This window comes from Embiotoca jacksoni, unplaced genomic scaffold, assembly GCF_022577435.1.
Source record: "Embiotoca jacksoni isolate LCO1_2020_lvr unplaced genomic scaffold, fEmbJac1.0.p SCAF_27, whole genome shotgun sequence".
NCBI lineage: Eukaryota > Metazoa > Chordata > Actinopteri > Embiotocidae > Embiotoca > Embiotoca jacksoni.
Genome location: NW_027185378.1, coordinates 590,147 through 609,227, shown reverse-complemented (window position 1 = coordinate 609,227; position 19,081 = coordinate 590,147). Strand labels below are relative to the sequence as shown.

General features: G+C 45.9%; 1 protein-coding gene and 1 non-coding gene across 6 annotated transcripts; one reads left to right on the top strand and one right to left on the bottom strand.

The window, feature by feature from the left end:
* Positions 1-12: 12 nt before the first annotated feature.
* On the top strand, positions 13-95 carry trnal-cag (transfer RNA leucine (anticodon CAG)). The gene has a single exon. It is a non-coding gene; the product is annotated as a tRNA-Leu (tRNA).
* Positions 96-3,716: 3,621 nt separating this feature from the next.
* On the bottom strand, positions 3,717-15,443 carry gng2 (guanine nucleotide binding protein (G protein), gamma 2). Of its 5 annotated transcripts, XM_069160558.1 has the most exons (5): positions 15,283-15,373; positions 8,080-8,160; positions 5,300-5,378; positions 5,037-5,149; positions 3,717-4,634 (listed from the first exon to the last, which is right to left on the bottom strand). In XM_069160558.1, the coding sequence occupies exons 3-5, from the start codon at positions 5,301-5,303 to the stop codon at positions 4,506-4,508; spliced, it is 246 nt and encodes an 81-aa protein (XP_069016659.1). In that variant the 5' UTR covers positions 5,304-5,378; positions 8,080-8,160; positions 15,283-15,373; the 3' UTR covers positions 3,717-4,505. The 5 variants fall into 5 exon arrangements, with proteins under 5 accessions (XP_069016659.1, XP_069016660.1, XP_069016661.1 ...); XM_069160559.1 differs by lacking the exon at positions 5,300-5,378; XM_069160560.1 differs by lacking the exon at positions 5,300-5,378 and having other exon boundaries at positions 5,037-5,145.
* Between the last annotated feature and the right edge of the window lie 3,638 nt (positions 15,444-19,081).

Here is a 19,081-nt window from a genome sequence, read left to right as displayed (position 1 = left end):
TAGCAATTTTAAGTCAGGATGGCCGAGCGGTCTAAGGCGCTGCGTTCAGGTCGCAGTCTCCCCTGGAGGCGTGGGTTCGAATCCCACTTCTGACAGCAAGCTTTTTTTTTTTTTCACATCCTGTAGGATGTAGGTAGGCTTTTCTTCTGTTTTTTATGTCATTATATATATTGGATATTATTATGGAGTAGTTTTGGCTTTTTGCTGAATAAAATCAACAATAACATAAACTAATAGCACCAGTTTTGTTTTGAGTGACCTTATTTATCCCAGACACAACAATGACCTGCTCTTAAATCTAAATGGACTGGCCCTTAATTTTACAAATGCAGCCTTCCAATAATTCTTACTTTACCTCTAAAATAGGTAGGCCACAGCGCGGCCGTACCCGGCTTCAGGACTGTTCGGGCGGACAGAGACGTTGTTCGGAGCGGCAAGAAGAAAGGTGGAGGGATTGCAGTCTATGTGAACTAGAGGTGGTGCAATCCCGACCACGTGTGTGTGAAGGAACGTTTCTGTAGCCCGGACATTGAACTGCTAGCCGTGGGGATGCGCCCTTATTATTTGCCGAGGGAGTTCACGTCCGCCATTGTTATCGCTGTGTACATTCCTCCATCAGCTGACGCAGAGGCAGCAGTGGACACCATCCACTCCACTGTGTCCAAACTGCAGACTAAGCATCCCGGGGCATTTTTGGCAGTTACTGGAGACTTTAACCACACCAGTCTGGATAAAGTACTGCCAACTTTGCACCAGTATGCCCCACACGGAACAATAAAACTCTGGACTTACTGTATGCTAATGCCATGGATGCATATAGTACTACTGCCCTTCCCCCCCTTGGTAGATCAGACCACAACCTGGTCCTGCTGACACCAAAGTATGTTCCTCTGGTGCAGAGGCAGCCTGTGACCACCAGGACTGTGAGGAGGTGGACACAGGAGGCTAAAGAAGCCCTGCAGGACTGCTTTGAGTCCACGGACTGGAATGTGCTGTTTGGACCACATGGGGAGGACATCAACAGCATGACGGACTGTATCACAGAATACATTAAATTCTGTGAACACACCACCGTACCATCCCGGACTATAAAATGCTTCCCCAACAATAAGCCGTGGATCACCAGTGACCTGAAGGTGCTTCTTAATAAGAAGAAAGCAGCCTTCAGGTCTGGGGACAGGGAGGAGCTCAGGAGAGTGCAAGGACTCCTACAGGAGGAAGCTGGAGGCCAAACTCCAACAGAACAACGTGAGGGAGGTGTGGACCAGTATGAAGGAGATTACTGGGTTCAAGGGGAGAGAGAGACAACCAGGGGGAACCTGGAGAGGAACAACCAGGGGGAACCTGGAGAGGAACAACCAGGGGGAACCTGGAGAGGTCAAATGAACTAAACTGTTTCTTCAACAGGTTTAGTTCACCACCCTCATCTGCCTCCTCCACACCTCACACCTCCCAAACACCTCTGCTGTCTCCCCCCCTCCCCCCTCTGCGCCCCCTGGTGAACTGCATAGAGCCCTCAATCTCAAAGGGCTCTTCCTCCATCGACACCTCGACCCCACCCCCCTCACCCCCCTCTCTGTGACGACTGGCCAGGTTAGGAGACAGCTGGAGAGAATCCACCAGCGCAAGGCTGCAGGACCTGACGGCATCAGCCCCGTAGTCCTGAAGACCTGCGCCGTCCAGCTGGCTGAAGTCCTACAACACCTCTTCAACCTGAGCCTGAAGCAGGAGGAGGTCCCGGTGCTGTGGAAGACGTCCTGCCTGGTTCCTGTCCCCAAGAAGACGACTCCATCTGGCCTCAACGACTACCGACCGGTTGCCCTCACATCTCATGTGATGAAGGTGCTGGAGAGGCTGGTCTTGGCCCACCTCAAGCCGCTGGTGAAATCTTCTCTGGACCCTCTGCAATTTGCGTACCAGCCTCGTGTGGGAGTGGACGACGCCATCATCTACCTGCTGCAACGAGCTCAGTCTCACCTGGATGGAACCGGTGAATCTGTGAGAATCACTTTCTTTGATTTCTCCAGTGCATTCAACACCATCCAACCACTGCTGCTGAGTGAGAAGCTGCGGGTGGTGGGGGTGGACGCGCCCACCGTCTCCTGGATCAATGACTACCTGACAGGCAGACCACAGTTTGTCCGTCTAGGCAGTGTGCTGTCTGATACGGTGGTCAGTGGTATTGGAGCTCCTCAGGGAACTGTTCTGTCTCCCTTCCTGTTCACCTTATACACAACTGACCTCCAGTACAACTCAGAGTCCTGCCATCTGCAGAAGTTCTCTGATGACTCTGCAGTGGTAGGATGTATAAGGGATGGACGGGAGGATGAGTACAGGGCAGTAGTGGAGGACTTTGTGGAGTGGGCGGGAAGGAATCACCTGCTCCTGAACGTGGCCAAGACCAGAGAGATGGTGGTTGACTTCAGGAGGAAGGCGACGGCTCCACAACCGCTGAGAGTCCTGGGAGAGGAGGTGGACATGGTTGAGGAGTACAAGTACCTGGGTGTGTCCATCGACAACAGACTGAACTGGAAGACCAACATCAATGCTGTCTACAAGAAGGTGATGAGTCGACTTTTTCTTGAGGAAACTTCGATCCTTCAATGTGTGCAGCGAGATGTTGGAGATGTTCTACCAGTCTGTTGTGGCCAGTGCATTGTACTTCGCTGGGGTCTGCTGGGGGAGCAGCATCGGAGCCGGTGACACCAACAGACTTAACAAACTGGTTAAGAAGGCCGGCTCCATCATCGGCTCCAAACTGGACAGCCTGGAAAAGGTGGTGGACAGGAGGACGCTGAACAAACTATTGTCCATATTGGATAATCCTGTCCACCCTCTCCACCACCTGCTGCAGGGTACAGCGGAGCACTTTCTCTAAAAGATTCCTCCAGCTCCGCTGTCACAAGGACAGATACAGGAGATCATTCCTGCCCACTGCAATAAGACTGTACAATAACTCACCTCTGGCAAAATCCATCACAGTACAATAACACTGTTGACTGTGTTTCTTGGTTTGTTTGTATATAATATATATAGATATATACTGTACTGAATATATATATACATATATATATATATACATATATATATGTTGACTGTGTTCTTGGTTTGTTTGTATATAATATATATAGATATATAATTTACTGTATAAACTGTGCATTTTATATTTTATACTGCTATTTACTGCTATTTTATTGCTTTTCTATTATTCTATTCTATTATTTTATTCTATTATTATCTTATTGCTTCTGTATGCTGCTGTAGCGAAAAAATTTCCCCACGGGGATTAATAAAGTAAATACCTACCTACCTACCTACCTAAAATGCCAAATAGTCTTAGAATGTTTTATGTGCGTAGTCGCATATAGGGTACCTGTAGATGGCAGCAAAACGGCAATGCATGTTGGGAAAATTTAATTTCCATGAGTGTGATGAAGCTATGAAAACAGAACATGCAGATTGATAATGAAGATTTCTAAAGATTAAAACTGTTTGGTATTTAAGTCCATAAATCTGATTCTTTACTGCAACTAGTCATCTAATTTGCCTGCTTCCGCTCCAGAGTTATTTATATTTGAGAGTTTGTATTGAATCAGTCTTGTTTTAATATTCTTTCCCAGATTAATGCTGCTCTGTTTCACCGTCTCCACATGACAGGAAAGAGAGACGGCCATCGGTCTGTTTCATGCATTCAGTTAATGACACGAGCAGACACATTGAGATCTCACAGCACAGCACAGTTTACTTGCTAGTCATTTTATACAAAGAGTAGAAAGAGGGTCGGTATCTGAAGGAGACAAACTGCATCACATTTGCCAGATAGATGTCGATACACAGAGACTGAGTTTGTGAAAGGTAAAGGTGTAAATAGTCACAGAGTGTTTCAAACATCCTGTTAAAAAAGCTTCCACTAACCTGTCGGAGTAAAAAAAAAAAAATAAAAAAAATAAAGACTTCAGTAATCACGGACAGTTATAGAAAGATATCTAGGTAAAGTTAGAGAAACACAAAATAAACTTAAAAAACATTCCAATAACCGGGTGGAGTCTCGCAGTAGGCGGAGCTTAGACCGCCATCCCACTGAGCTCGACCCGCCCACACACCATTAAACAGAACACCTGGAGGTCCCGACAGAACCACGAAATATTTTTTATTCTCATTTTATCAATTTTTTTGTTTGTACACATCGCAACCTGACGACATCGGTTGTCCGTCACGTCTCTGGGTGGTCATCATCTTCATCATCCTCCTACTCTTCCTCCCTTAAACATTCCGTCACTAAGCAGCCCCCCTTTTGCCCCCCCACGGATGGTTACACGTTAAATGCTGTGGTTTTAATGGCTGCACTCGTTCGGTACCGTTCGACAAAGGGGGAGGGGGGAGGGAGAGGGGGGCAACACTCGCCCGTGCCCCTCCCCCCTCCCCACTAGAAGATTTTCTACGTATGTTGAACGTCCGCGTTCAAAGTCCAACACCGAGCTGGCTGCTGAGGGGCGGCGCCAGTTCTACAGGATGGAGCAGAAGAACTTCTTCTCCCTGAACGGGTTCTCCGACGCTGGCACCGGCGACAGCAGCGGATCCTCTTTGGCATGAGCTTCACAGTACGACATCAGGTCTGCTGCTGCTTTAGACACCTGCAGAGAGAGAGACACACACACACACACACACACACACACACACACATTTAGAGGGATCAATAGGCAGATATATATATTTTCTTTAGAGTAGGAACTAAGAATCTTATTTTCATGAGCTTAGAATGAGTTCTTAACGTGTAAACAGGGAGACGGTCGTCTATCGCGGAGCTGACGTCTTTCTACAGGAGCTCAGAGGGGACAAACACGATTTACGTTACCTTTGAGCCCAAAGGCTTCTGAGCAAGTGATTCACAGCTGACTGACTGAGGTGAAAGGTCAAGCCAGGAACCCGGCCTATAAGCAGACGGTTCAGTTCTGACTAAGAAACACTGGGACGATGGGGACTCGTGTTTTTGTTGAATTTGAATTTGATTGATCAATGAATTTTGGATTGTTCACCTTTATCCTGTCGATGTTGGCCTCCATCTTCAGTTGCTCCACCAGCTTCCTGGCCTGTGCGATGCTCGCCGTGTTGTTGCTCGCCATCGGTCCGTTCTCTGCTGCTCTGCTGTCTGAGAGGAGGAAGACATTTAAAGGACAATTTAGTTCCCTGGAACACACTGCAGAGAGGAGGCTGTTTAATATCTCACACACACACACACGCGCGCACACACACACACACGCACGCACGCACACACACACACACACACACACACACTCACGCATATTATTTATGGGGTCTGTTGCTAGGCAGCCGTGGACAGTGAGGGGGAGAATGTGGGGGCGGGGCTTCGTCCAGCACTATATTTAAAATAGATAAGAAACATTACTGCTGTCAGACAAGAGGGTTCAAAGGTGAAAGTGAGGATGTAAATACACAACTGCACCTTTAAAACACTTTATTCTGTATGTTAGTTGATATATATTAATATATCAATAATGTGTTCTGTGTTTTCTTCAATTTGATCTGTTCTTATGCATTTTATCTTTGAGCTGCATTTATTGTATAAAAGGTGATATATAAATACAGTTTATTATTATTATTATGTATTTTATGTTATTTAAATGATGACATTTACAACTAAATGCAGATTTTACGTGTTTTAATGTTCTTGATTTTTCACGTTGGATCGAGTCCTTCAAAGGATTTAAATACTTCAGGAGTTTAAACTGTTGCATGTTGGGAGAAATTTGAGAGCATCTTCATCGCTCCTCTTCCTCGGCTCTACAAACCTCTGAAACTCTACCGGACAGACGGACATCTAACACGACACGTTGATCCAAACATCTGTTCATTCCTCATGTCTGTGTGTCTTTAGCTTTATGGCCTCGGCTGCCCTCTAACCTCTGCCCTCTAGGATCAGAAGGATGAAGCTCTCTGAAATATTGTCATCCTCAGTGTGCGTGCCCCCTCCCCCCCCCATCTGTGCACCGCGGTCTGACTCAATGAGGAGTCCCATTGATCTCTGAGGTGAATATTAACGTCCTGTGGAGTGACACCTGCAGCAGGTTGGATGATGATGATGATGATGATGATATGTGTTCAGGTGGACTGGTTGTTAAAGAGCATCAGCTGAGTCTGGCTATAACACACCCGTTTCATTTCACCAGTTTCCTGATGCAGATATTAACCTGCTTATTTCTTACGACTGACTCATATTCAGAACATTTAATGTGATTCATCTAAAGTTTTTCATTTTAATGGGTTATTAATTGTTTTCAATTGGACTTGAAATGTCTCCGATGGTCGTCTACCCCCCCCCCCCCCCCCGGCATTTCATCTGAGCCAGAATTGACCATATTTGGACGATGTGCGAGGAAGCGAGGAGGGTGGAGCTGACACTATGCCCCGCCCACCCACAGCTGAAACCTGACTGAACCTCAGACCTGTCAATCGAAGAGAATTACAGTTAATAGATCAGTTCTTCTTTGTTTAGTGATCATAACTTAGTTCTTAAATCGGAATTGAATTGACATTTTAAGTGTTTATTTCCCACATTTTAATGTCCGAAACATTTCCTGTGACCCGATCATCTGGAATATCTCAGAGGGACGTTGGTACAAACAGTCTGAGGAGGACCGATGATCTGCTCAGTGTTCGCAGGGACTCAAACAGGAAGGTTTAGAGGAGCAGCAGAGCAGCACCTTGTACGGTCACAGAGTCTGCTGTCCTGTTTGCTTATTAAAGGCTTCTTAGTACACGCTAATTATTCATTTGTTTTAGTTATAAAGACCAGAGACACTGAAGAAGTAACGGGGAGAATATCAGTAATAAATCACAACAGACAGTCCAGTGTTTTAATTTGTTATATGGTTTTAGAACGTACATTTTTGGTGCGTTTACGTGAGAATTATGTCGAAATATCTGCTCACAAACCTGATCACCAAAATAAAAACAGGGCAAAGACTCAACATAGGAACAATTCACCAGCGGAAATTGAAAAAATTGGTGTCGTTCTCATCGAGGTCGTGATATCGTTTCAACCCTCGAGGGAGACGTGGAAACAGGCCGTCAAGACTATTGATAGGGACACGTCATTCTTTAGGGTTTCTGGGATGTCTGTGGAAAAGTAGGTCCTCTGTTTTTACATAAAATACGAAGGTACAACAGCCTGGTTTGTGTGGAACTGATAGCTGCAACCTGACTGCACCACAGGCCTGTCAATCAAACAGACACGCGCCCCCAAAACACATCTTTGAAGCTCATTTTCTATTTAATGACGGATTATTTTCAGATGGACCTCCAGAAAACTAATAAGAAGGAGCGACTTTAGCTAACAACACCGAGATAACTGGTGGAGACATTTTATTCACTTTGTATTTGATGAGAGAAGTTGAATGTGAGTCTATGGAGCCGGAGGCTTTTTGGAGCCAACCTCTAGTGGCACTCGGTGGTATTGCAGCTTAAGGCACTTCTGCATCGGCCTCATTTTTCAGACCGGGAAGCTACGAACACTTATATGTACAGTCGATGTTCACAACCGTAATGTAGCATGTTAGCATGCTAATGGTGGAACCAGAGGTCTCAGATCTCTGCAGACGTGGCTGTGCTGAAATAAATAAATATGGAAGGAAACCATCCTTCCAGCCGAGCATCACTGAGTCCATGAAGTCGCTTATTATCGTTGGAGTGTGTGAAAATGCCACCGTGACATTTTCATATCTGTGGGGGAAGAAGAGGATAGGGGGGTGAGAGATGATGTTGGACCGGCTGGAACCTTAAAGGAGACCGAGAGGTTTTTAAACAAACAGAGTGCGTTGTTTTATGTGCTTTTACAGTTCCCCGTTTTCAGCATCATTAAACCTGCTTTCCGTCAGAATCCCTCCTCAGATGTCTCCTGAGGTGTCGGCCTGCTGATATCAGTGACGTCATGACAGGCAGATGGACTCGCATCTGAACTCTGTCACCTTTATGCTTGCAGGCTGAGGTCATCTCTGACTGCTCCAGCTGTCTGCCTCTCCTCATCACGCCGTGCTGCTTCTTCCTCTCTCATCCACTCACCTCGTCTTCTCTCTCCTCCGCTGTCTCTCTGCTCCGCTGTCTCTCTGCTCTTCAGTCAGCAGTTTGTGTCCACTGCTCTCTCTGCAAACAAAGAGGAGATAAAAGGAGGGAGAATCAGAGCTCTGTATGCAGGTAAATTACTCCTTTGTCCTCTGATCACTGGGAGTCACAAGCCTCATAAACACCACAACAAGGTGCAGAAACACCACAACAAGGTGCATAAACACCACAATAAGGTGCAGAAACACCACAACAAACTGCAGAAACACCACAACAAGCTGCAGGAATACCACAACAAGCCTCATAAACACCACAACAAGCTGCAGAAACACGACAACAAGCCTCATAAACACCACAACAAACTGCAGAAACACCACACGCTGCAGAAGCACAACAAACTGCAGAAACACCACAACAAGCCTCAGAAACACCACAACAAACTACATAAACACCACAACAAACTGCAGAAACACCACAACAAACTGCAGAAACACCACAACAAACTGCAGAAACGCCACAACAAGCCTCATAAACGCCACAACTAGCCTCATAAACACCACAACAAGCCTCATAAACACAAACCTCATAAAGACCACAACAAACTGCAGAAACACAACAAGCTGCAAAAAACACCACAACAAACTGGAGAAACACCACAACAAGCCTCAGAAACACAAGCCTCATAAAGACCACAACAAGCTGCAAAAAATTACTCCTCTGTCCTCTGATCACTGGGAGTCACAAGCCTCATAAAGACCACAACAAAGTGCAGAAACACCACAACAAACTGCAGAAACACCACAACAAGGTGCAGAAACACCACAACAAGCTGCAGAAACACCACAACAAACTGCAGAAACACCACAACAAGCCTTATAAACACCACAACAAACTGGAGAAACACCACAACAAACTGCAGAAACACCACAACAAGCTGTAGAAACACCACAACGAGCTGCAGAAACACCACAACAAACTGCAGAAGGGAAACGCTGTCTCCTGAGACAGGAGACAAATTACAGTACAGCTTTAAAGAAATATCTAAAAGTGGAACTACTCCTTTAAGCTGCTGTGTGTCAGCGCTGACCCTGACTTGACTTCCTCTTCTGCTCCTACAGTTTCATTCTTAATGCATCTGTGACTCTGCAGCGCTGCACCGCTGAAAAATGGGCCGATTAGCCCGCATGAGCAGATCTGCAGAGGAAGGGAACTCCAGCCGCCGTTAATCACAGCGGAGCGCCACGTTAAAGCAGTGTAGGGCCGAGGCGGCCATTAACGAAGCCTCGATGACAGAGAACGAAGTCCTGAGAGGAGCTGAAGCTTCAGAGTTCAGATAAGAGACCGGATGAAGGAGAGCAGGAGAGACTTTCATCTACACTATAATGGTAGCAGGTCAGAGAGTCTTAAAATAATGATTCAAGAGTCAGCAATTATATTTAATGAAGTTACCAAAAACAAAACAACAAAAAAGAACAAAAAAAGTTCTCAAACGCTGCACACAGGATTATTTTCATGACTGATTAATTTGTAGATTATTTTCTCGGCTCTCTGAAGTGACGGGAAAACATACGTCACAGTTTAACAGAAGTCAAAGTGGCGACTTAAAATCTCACAACAAAAGAGTTCTTCTATACGGAAACAAAAGCAGTAACTCTACATGTTTCCTTATTCTCCGACAGTTAAACAGCAGCAGATTATTTTTGTCTTCAGTCTGACTAACTTCTTTCTGCAGGTTCTTTCATGTTGTAACAGGATGAAGCTGCATGCGTCTCGAACATCTTCTGTGCATCTAATCCCCGTTGTTGACTTTACTTTCCCTGCGCACACAGCGACCAACAGTCAGCGTCACATGACCTGCGTCTCATGATGTTTTTTCGGAGCACGTGTTGGACCGCAGGGACGTCCCGCTTGTCACTCATCTCGGGTCCTGGCCATCTTTCTCTGAACAACTGGAGCTGTTAACTGTTTGCTGCAGGTTTTTGGAGGTTCTGCAGCCAAATGACGGTAAAGTTGAAGGTTTTCTAACGTTGCGGGATCTAGTGGGAATCGTTTGGAGTCCTTTTCTTGTCCATAATCACGTTGTTTTAATGAGTGAGCGATAAGACGTCTGTGTTTGATATGTACGATGAAAAAGTTCTGGAAGCGCCGGCCACCAACCAAAACAATGAGATCAAAGATGGAGGAGAGCTACAGCCGTCGTGCGACGTTCCATTGGTGATGGAATCCAGCGAGAAGCTGCAGAAAACGTTACTGTCTTTCTGTTTTTTCGCCGATCTTAGATCAGCAGACTCTGCTGCAGAACATCCGAACCGCTCTTAAAGAAGTTGCTGAATGTGATTTCCCCCTGAACTGTGCGTGTCATCACATTTGTGTTGCAGAGCAGCAGATCAGAGGAGAGACGCAGAGTTCAAACTCACAGCGAGATGTTTATTTTATATATTAATTGTTCTTGTCTTTCTTCAGCTGAACTCCTGAGGGGAAGAGATGCATCCTGGGAAGTGAGATGATCCGTTTCTCTCCTGTGTCGCAGCCTTCTGCTTCCCTCCATGGTCGACAGGTGTTTATTGACGGGCCTGAGGCCCCCCCAGCCGAGCCGTCCTGCTGCGAACAGAACCGGATCGGTCTGACCCCCCGAGCCGTCCTTCCCCTGCCATTTGGACTCTTTTTGAAGCCCTTCCTGCGGGGGGGGGTTCTGTGTTCATGGTCCTCCACAGATGTGATTAAAGGGTGATTAGACGCCACAGGAAACATCTGAGGAGGAAAATATAACTCCTGTCCTGTCGATCTCTGTCGGACTCCCACACACCTCCTCCTTCTCCTCCTCCTCCTCTTCTTCTTCTTCCCCCTCCTCCTCTCCCTCCTGTAACACCCACCTTATTATCCCGTCCTTTTTTCTCTCCACTCCATCCAGAGGGAGAAGTCACGGTGGCCCTGCAGCGAGTGTTTCGTCCTCGGGTGTGATATCAGAGCGTGGTAATTAAAACTGTGTCCCCGGCTCAGCCGTCTGGACCCTGGAGACTGATTAACCTGCGCCAGTCCGCAGGGACGGCGGGGAGTCGCCCGGCTCCGAGGGGACGTTTCAGGGCCTCTGGAGCCTCGTGGAGGGGAACGCATGAAAACAAAGGAGCGTTCCAGGACCGAGACCTGACGTCCGTACGGACTGATGATACACCTGGAAAGTCTCACAAGCACAGTCTGTATATAAAAGTGTTCGTAGCTTCCGGGTCTGAAAAATGAGACCGATGCAGAAGTGCCTTAAACTGCAATACCACCGAGTGCACTAGAGGTCCAAAAAGCCTGTGGCTCCATAGACTCCCATTCAACTTCTCTCATCAAATACAAAGTCAATAAAATGTCTCCACCAGTTATCTCAGTGTTGTTAGCTAAAGTCACTCCTTCTTATTAGTTTTCTGGAGGTCCATCTGAAAATAATCCGTCATTAATTAGAAAATAAGCTCCAAAAATATGTTTTTGGGGGTGTGTCTGTTTGATTGACAGGCCTGTGGTGCGGTCAGGTTACAGCTATCGGTGGGTGGAACGTAGTATAGTCAGGTTTCCCATCAGATCAGTCAGATTCACCGCTGGCTCCTCCCCCAGCTCGTCCAAATATGGTCACTTCCTGCTCCAAACCGCTCCGAACTAGCAGAGACAGTGAAGGACAGGATGTAAAAGCCACGCCATGCACATAGGACGTTCGGTCCTCCAATGAGACCGTACCATCCCGCACGTGTCAGAGGACAAAGAGCTGCTCCCTGCGATGTCCCGGTGAAACCAGAAGGTCACACTGAGCTGTAGAACTCAACGAGCGGTAAACCGAGAGGAGACGAGCACAGAGAAGAACACGTCCAACCAAAGGCTGCTAATAAGAGAGGCGACGGTCCTCCATCCTCCCGGAGACGCTTTCACCGCGACCGCAGGAGACGTAACACGACCCCGACGACCCCTGACACAAGTTATTCATGAACACACGTCGAACTACTGAACGTAACGGAGCACCGACCTCTGACCTTCAACGGGAGGAAGGATGCAGCTCGGCACACGGAGAGTGTACTCGCGGAGATCAGACAGGGACACGTGGAGAAGTTTAAATATTCTGCCCAGGACGTCTCTGTCCTCAAACATGACAGATAGAAACACAGAAATGTTAGTGATAAAGTGATCAAAGACCTTTTTCAGTGTCTCCAACTGTAAAACTGCTTTCCTACAACGGCAGTTTCTTTTAAACAGGTCGGTTAACATCTCAGCCACGAATCAAACTCTGAACTGAAACATGTTCCTACATTGAAGGAAAATGTTTTTATATTTGATATTTAGCAAGTCAGCTGTGACCAGAGTTTCGTACGATAGATGCACCTCAACGGTTTGGATCTGCTGTTGTGTTTCTTTCGGGATATTTTGGGGAATTATTGTTCCCTAACATCGTGTTGGTTGAAGTTACTGATCATTAAAAACGTTGGTTTAAAACCTCATGACTCTGATCGAAGCAGAAACCAGCAGTGACGTCACTTGGAAAGACCAGCATAGCTACGTCGTTACCATGGCAACCCATGCAGAGCAATGTCTGGATGCGCCAAAACAGAAACAGTGCAGACAGTTGTCAAGGTTTTCTGGTGAATTTTAAGACTTCCTGTATGTCGGACTTCCTGCGTTTATAAAAGACGGTTCATCACGTGTTCATGAGCTCGATGCTGCGGTATGACATGTTTCCTAAATCTGCTGTTTTATATTTTGTTATAAGAACTGTTGGAGCACTTGAAGGTGCCGTTGGTCCCCCGTTATTCAGCGGTTAATAAAAACTAAAATAATCCACAAAAAAACAGGCTCAAATTAACACTATCAACAAAACCGCTTTGGATCAGAACCAGGCAGAAAACGACAGATTTCTGGCGTTAATTCGGCTTCTAACGGCAGGGTTGTGTTCGACGGTGATGAAAAGACGTTTTCGGGGACTTTCGTCTCGTTGTTGTGCGAATGTCTCCTAAATGTTTCTTTCAGTCTTTCAGCTCTGTTCCTGTTGTGGCGTCTGATTTTCCTTCCTGGATATGAGAAGCTTTATTCTGGACGCGTAAGCCTCTAATAAACTGAGCATCCTCCTCTTCCTCCCTCCTCGTGCCGCTGCTTCTCGGTCAGACCACCACCACCCATGATCATTTCAATTAGCCCGGACATCTGTGCCACCCCCAGCATGCCCTGCCCATCTTGCCCTCCCAGGCTGTGTGTGTTCCTGTGTGTGTGTGTGTGTGTGTTGGGGGTTAATCTGTCTCCCAGGAAGAGGGGATGGGTGGGGGTGGGGGGGTGGGGGGCAATGGCCCAGGAAATTATGCTTCCCCCGGGAGTGAAGGAGGCAGCAGGGAGTAGGCCGACTGCTCTGGGGAGCTCCAATGTGTTCTATTATGTTTATTAAATGAGACGACCGACGCCTGCGAGGATCCTCTTTTGTTGGATTAAAAGCGCTAAGCGGCTTCTTTTCTTCTCCTCACACGGTTCAGACCTTTGATACGGAGGTTACGTAATGCGGTTAGAGGTGGCGAGACGATGCTCGCCATCAGAGGAGCAGGGGGACAGTTAACAGCGGAGAAATGACGTTGAAAGAGCAGCTTCTGTCTGTACAGCAGGTTTAAATGGTCACTTCCTGTCCCACGTGTCATGTATGACCGTCTCACCAGCGTCTGTTTGTCTTCATGACACTCTCTTCTTTGAATCTGAACCGAGAGGAATTTGCAGGAGTTTAATCCTCCAGAACAAACTTTTCCTCTGGAGTTAATCAGGAAGCAGCCAATCACACGGCTGCAATGTTAATGACATCCCAAACACTTGGGTGGGTTCTGGTTCTGGTTTCAGACTGTGACTCACTTTAACTGCAGCTGAAGAAGAATCTGTGTGTTTCTGCGTGTCACAGATTTCATCCAAACAAGACTTGAGACGAGTCTGATCTCGTGTCTCCTTTTCAAGGGACAGAGATTTAAGTGAAGAAGACACGAGAGACCCGAGTCACAGAAAGCAGGACTTTGGCCTGAGACTGGACCTTCTGTGGTTGTTCTACGATCTAATGACCGTAAAAACTGAACCAACGCTGTTAGAGGCAGACGAGAGCGGCGGGCTCAAAGGTCAGAGTCCTTCAGCCCTTCCTCACTCACGCCACCTTCCCTCTGAATCCCTCTGATGTCTATAAGGAACCAGTTGGTCCATCCCTCCTTCCTCTCCTCCATTCCTTCCTTCCTCTCCTTTCCTCCATCTCTCCTTCCTCTCCTCCATCTCTCCCTCCTCTCCTCCATCCTTCCTTCCTCTCCCCCATCCCTCCCTCTTCTCCTCCATCTCTCCCTCCTCTATCCATCCCTCCCTCCTCTCCTCCCTCATCTCTTCCATCTCTCCTCCTTCCTATCTTCCATCTTTCCTTCCCTCTCACCCATCCCTTCCTCCCTCCTTCCATCTCTCCTCTCCCTCCCTCTGTAAACTCTTCTTCCTGTTTATTGCTGCAGACGCTCTCATTGAAGACAAACCCGTCTTCAGAGACAGTCGTCCCTGGTGGACGTAATGAGCTCTTGTGTAATTCTGCCTCTCAGTGTGTATATTAAACTGTAACTCAGCAGCTGATTGGATGTTTAACGTGAGCTTCACATGACAAACACTTCGTGTGCCGAGCTGAGAGCGGGAAAGGAAAAAAAAAAAAAAAAAAAACCAAAAAATCACCCAGCACATCCGTGTTCGTTTTCTTGTTTTTTTTTTTAATCGAGCTGCTGTCAGCAACATGAAAACGCCCCCCCCCCCCTCCCCCCTCCCGGCCATCTGCCTGATACGGCCACTACACGGAGCTCGTGTGTGGCCAACTCCGTCCTCTTTGCCGTATGGAGGGCGACAGGAAGCTGGCGGGATTCCTCTCCGGTTTACCTGCCCCCCACCCACCCCCCATCTCATCTCCTGAAACAGATGCTCCTCGTCATCACACTGCCCGGTCCTGGAGGAGGAGGAGGGGGAGGAGGAAGAGGAAGAGGAGGAGGAGAGGTGTCTGTTCTCACACATGTATGATCAGGGGGATGTGAAAAAGCAGCTTTTCAGTGATTTCAGAGGGAGGAGGGGATTCTATGATGTAAAGCAGCCAGCAGCATCCATCTAACTGCCCCCACCCTCTTCCTCGGGAACACACCCTGTTTGGATGTGAGTAACCCAGAAGCCTCCGAACATAAAGAAAAAGAGAAGCCTTACCTCCGTCTCTGTTTCTTGTCCTCCCGACGTCAATCCAGTCATGTGGAGTCGTTCCGTCTCGTTCTCTGGTCGTCGTTCTGAAGCACACACCCTCCGTCAGGCAGACAACTACATCCACCACACACTCCTCTCTCTCTTTCTCCAGCTGAGATCCTCCCTCCTCGCTGATGCTCAGTCTCCACCCATCACCCAAGAAACCACCCTCCTGCTCCCTCCTTCCCTCCCTCTCTGTGTCTCCTCTCCTCCGCTGTCAGGACACACTCCCTCCGTCTCCCAGAGGTCCACAGGAAAAGCCTGGACAGTAAACAGATGCATACCAGGACAGCTGAGCGTCTCCGTGACGACGGCTCGGTTTCAAACGGCCGCAGAACTTCAAACGTCCTGAATGAAACTGAGCTGAGGTTGTTTTTATTTTATCTGCAGTCTGACAGATTAAAACAGAAAGCTGCACATCCGTGTGAGTTTCATGACTCAACATTTAACAACACAGAGAGACATGCGCGTGTTCATGACAACACACTTTGCGTTACCTCAAACAAGGAGGCTGTTCACGTATGTTTGAACATGTTAAGGTGTCTCCTGGCGTCCCGGACATTCAAAACCGGTTCCAGCACATTTAGACAGGTGGAAGATCAGAGGATGAATTCTGAATCCTGCAGGCGGGAAACATGTCAGACAGCTCATGATGGAAATCTGCTGCACACATTTACATCACTTCAGGAAGTTCAACTTTTCAATCACAGTTGATCGAAGATGAAGATGAAGATGAAGGAGGGGAAACACTCCTGGTTCTGGTTCTTGCTCTTTGGACACTTGAGGTTTTCTTACTCCAGCTCCTGAAGGTCTCTTTAAATGTTTCTCAAGTCTAAAATGTAAAAAACACACGTTTCCGTTCAGTCTGAGGAATCCTGTCGGGTTCATGAAATATTGAAATGTCCTAAGTGGAGGTCTAATCAGGTCTTCATCATTGTGAGCGAATGACTGTAAAGCTGCTGCAGCTGCACTTTCTGTTTATTGATAATCATCAGTGTCAGCAGGCTGAACTCAGATGGAAGCACGGAACAGAGAATTAACTCAAATCTTTCTCGCAGCGCGACAAACTCTCGTATTTTGTGCTTCAAATTTCACTGACTCTTCATCAAATTCCATAATAATTTTTTTCTATAAGTCTGAATTAATATTATTTTTAAAATTGTCTTATATGTGCATAAGATGTCCAACAAGGTCCCAACATCTCCAGGAGTTGTTCTCCTCGCTGTTCTCTGATATTCTGGATATTAATCAGTAACTTTCATTATTCATTTCACTTGTTAATCCTTCATTATAAAACTCTATCACCCGTTCGTTGCAGTAAATTTTCTCCTTGTTGCGCTGAGCTTCCTACAGAAGCCCCTCCCCCCTACTCCATGGCTGCAGCAGAGATAAATCCAGAGATTTGTTTATGTGTAATCTGATTACTATGTTTTATTATCGGATCTGGGGATCATCTCTGAACCTTTTGGTGTCGGTGCAGCTGTTTGGGTTAATAGGCTGCTTTATTACGGGCCATTAATCTCTGAGGGGACTCTGTGGGCCTGTCGGACTCGGTGTCAGTGACACGGCGTTTTCTGCTGCAGCTCGTCGTGATGTTTGTTTTCAGGGTAGAGACGAACTCAGACGGGTTTTCAGGAACCGGCAGGATTCAGGATTTCACTCGGTGTCGTTTTAGGTGAGCAAGAGGACGATGACGAATGTTTGGACAGTTCGCTTCATGCACTGTTTGTGTTTGTGTTTGTGTGTGTGTGCGTGTGTGTATGTATGTGTGTGTGCATGAGGGGAGGGGCTAGGCGAAGGCAGGGGAGGGGCCTCGATTTTTATCTCTGATTTGTGACCATCTGCCTCCTGCAGGCAGCTGCTGGAGCCGAGCCCCGCCTCCTCCTGCCCCATGGGATTTAAGGAGAGGTCAGCGCTGCTGCTGGAGACATGACTGTCACCTAATATTGTCCAACAATCAGCTGCAATGATCGCTCGCGCACACACACGCACACACATCATACAGTATCAGAGATGTGTGTGACAGTGGCTCAGCAGCACATGGCTCTCTCTCTCTCTCTCCAAACTGAAAAACAGGTTGGGGGGAGGGAATGGATTTCCCCCCTCAGTGTTGCCATGGTGACAGCAGTGGATGGTGGATAATTTCCTGTACAGCTGTGGAGCTCAGAGGAAGGGTTGGGAGGGGTGGGAGAGGTGGAGCTCGCCATGTTTTTACTCTTAAAACTGAATGTGGACACAGACAGAGGTTAAAGAGACAGAAAGAAAAGGACGAGAGACGAAACATCCATCAGGTCCAGACCACCAAGAGACAAACATGTCACCTGGTTTCTAGCTCATCGTCTTCATCAGAGGACAGCAGAGGCAGAAGGACCGACGGACAAACTGCAGATTAAACAGATTAAAAACACTCATATTAAAAAATAAAATAAATTGGAAACACGTCTGTCTTTACAGACCAAACACAGAACCTGAGAAATGTACCGAAAAAATATCTTTATGTTTCAGAAAATTAATTTTTATTTCTTTATAATAAAAATGTTTACTTTTATCCATTTTAATAATTATGAATCATTTTCACGCATCTGTCCACTTCCTGATGATAAATTAATTAAAAAAAAAAATCTCACCATGTGGTATTAAATAGCAGATAGTTGAATTTATTTATTTTTAGATAAAAGTAAAATCTCACCACATATATGATATCATATATATCACATATCTATCTGTAGCAAGCGTAAAGCCTGTTATCTTAATCAGGAGTTTAAGTGTTTTTCTTTAATCTAAATCAATGTATTATATAATTTTAATAATACTAACGATGACAGCTGGGATATTTGGATATCAAATGTGTAATATTAGATCTATTTGTCCTGAATGTACCACCATGGTTCATTTAAATACAGTTTATAGTTGTGACTTTATGGTTCTATTCCTTTTATTCATTTGTTTTTATGATATGATTGTATTTGTACATATATTAAAATATTTATTACATATGGTTGGTTGCTGAGCGTATTAATCAGTTAATTTAATTTCATATTGACAGACACAGCAGTAACAGTTTTCTATCGGGATTTCTATTCATGAATCTCTGCTGCCCTCTGGTGGTCACGACGGTTAACTACACGCGTTTCACTTTTATTTTAAACTATATATGATTATATACGATTATATTTTATATGATTTCTTCTCATTTGCAGTTAAAGCCTTTAACCGTGATATTACCCTGTTTAACTATATTGCTGAATATTCCATCTTAATGGAAAATTTTCTGTTTAAACTTTACTACAAAATACGAACAGGGCAAGTGGAGAAGCTAGCTAGCACTCCTTGTTCATACCGGTGGAGTTTTAAAGTAAAGCGTCTTTTTTATGCAGCAAATTTCTCACTGCAATTAAAACATACAGGTTTTAGGTAAAAATATCTGACATGAGAATAAAATTATGCAGATTGCAAACAGATTATCACTTACAGTTTTGTTGGTTTCAGTCACATACTGGATAATTCTGCTTACGAAGCATTTTTATTGTCACTAAAAGTTGCAATTGTGAATTAGACCTCTTTAAATTAATAGACGGGACCTTCTAAACTAAAAATACTTTTACTAGAAGAGAAAAATATAATGCGAACTGACCTTCATGAAGACACGCGGTCCTCACCTGTCGAGTGTTTTGTACGCTGCAAAAAACACAAAATAACCTTTATATCCAGTTAGCTAAGCTATAAACTGCTCTTCTCATCTAAAATGTCCGCCTAAATTCGGGTT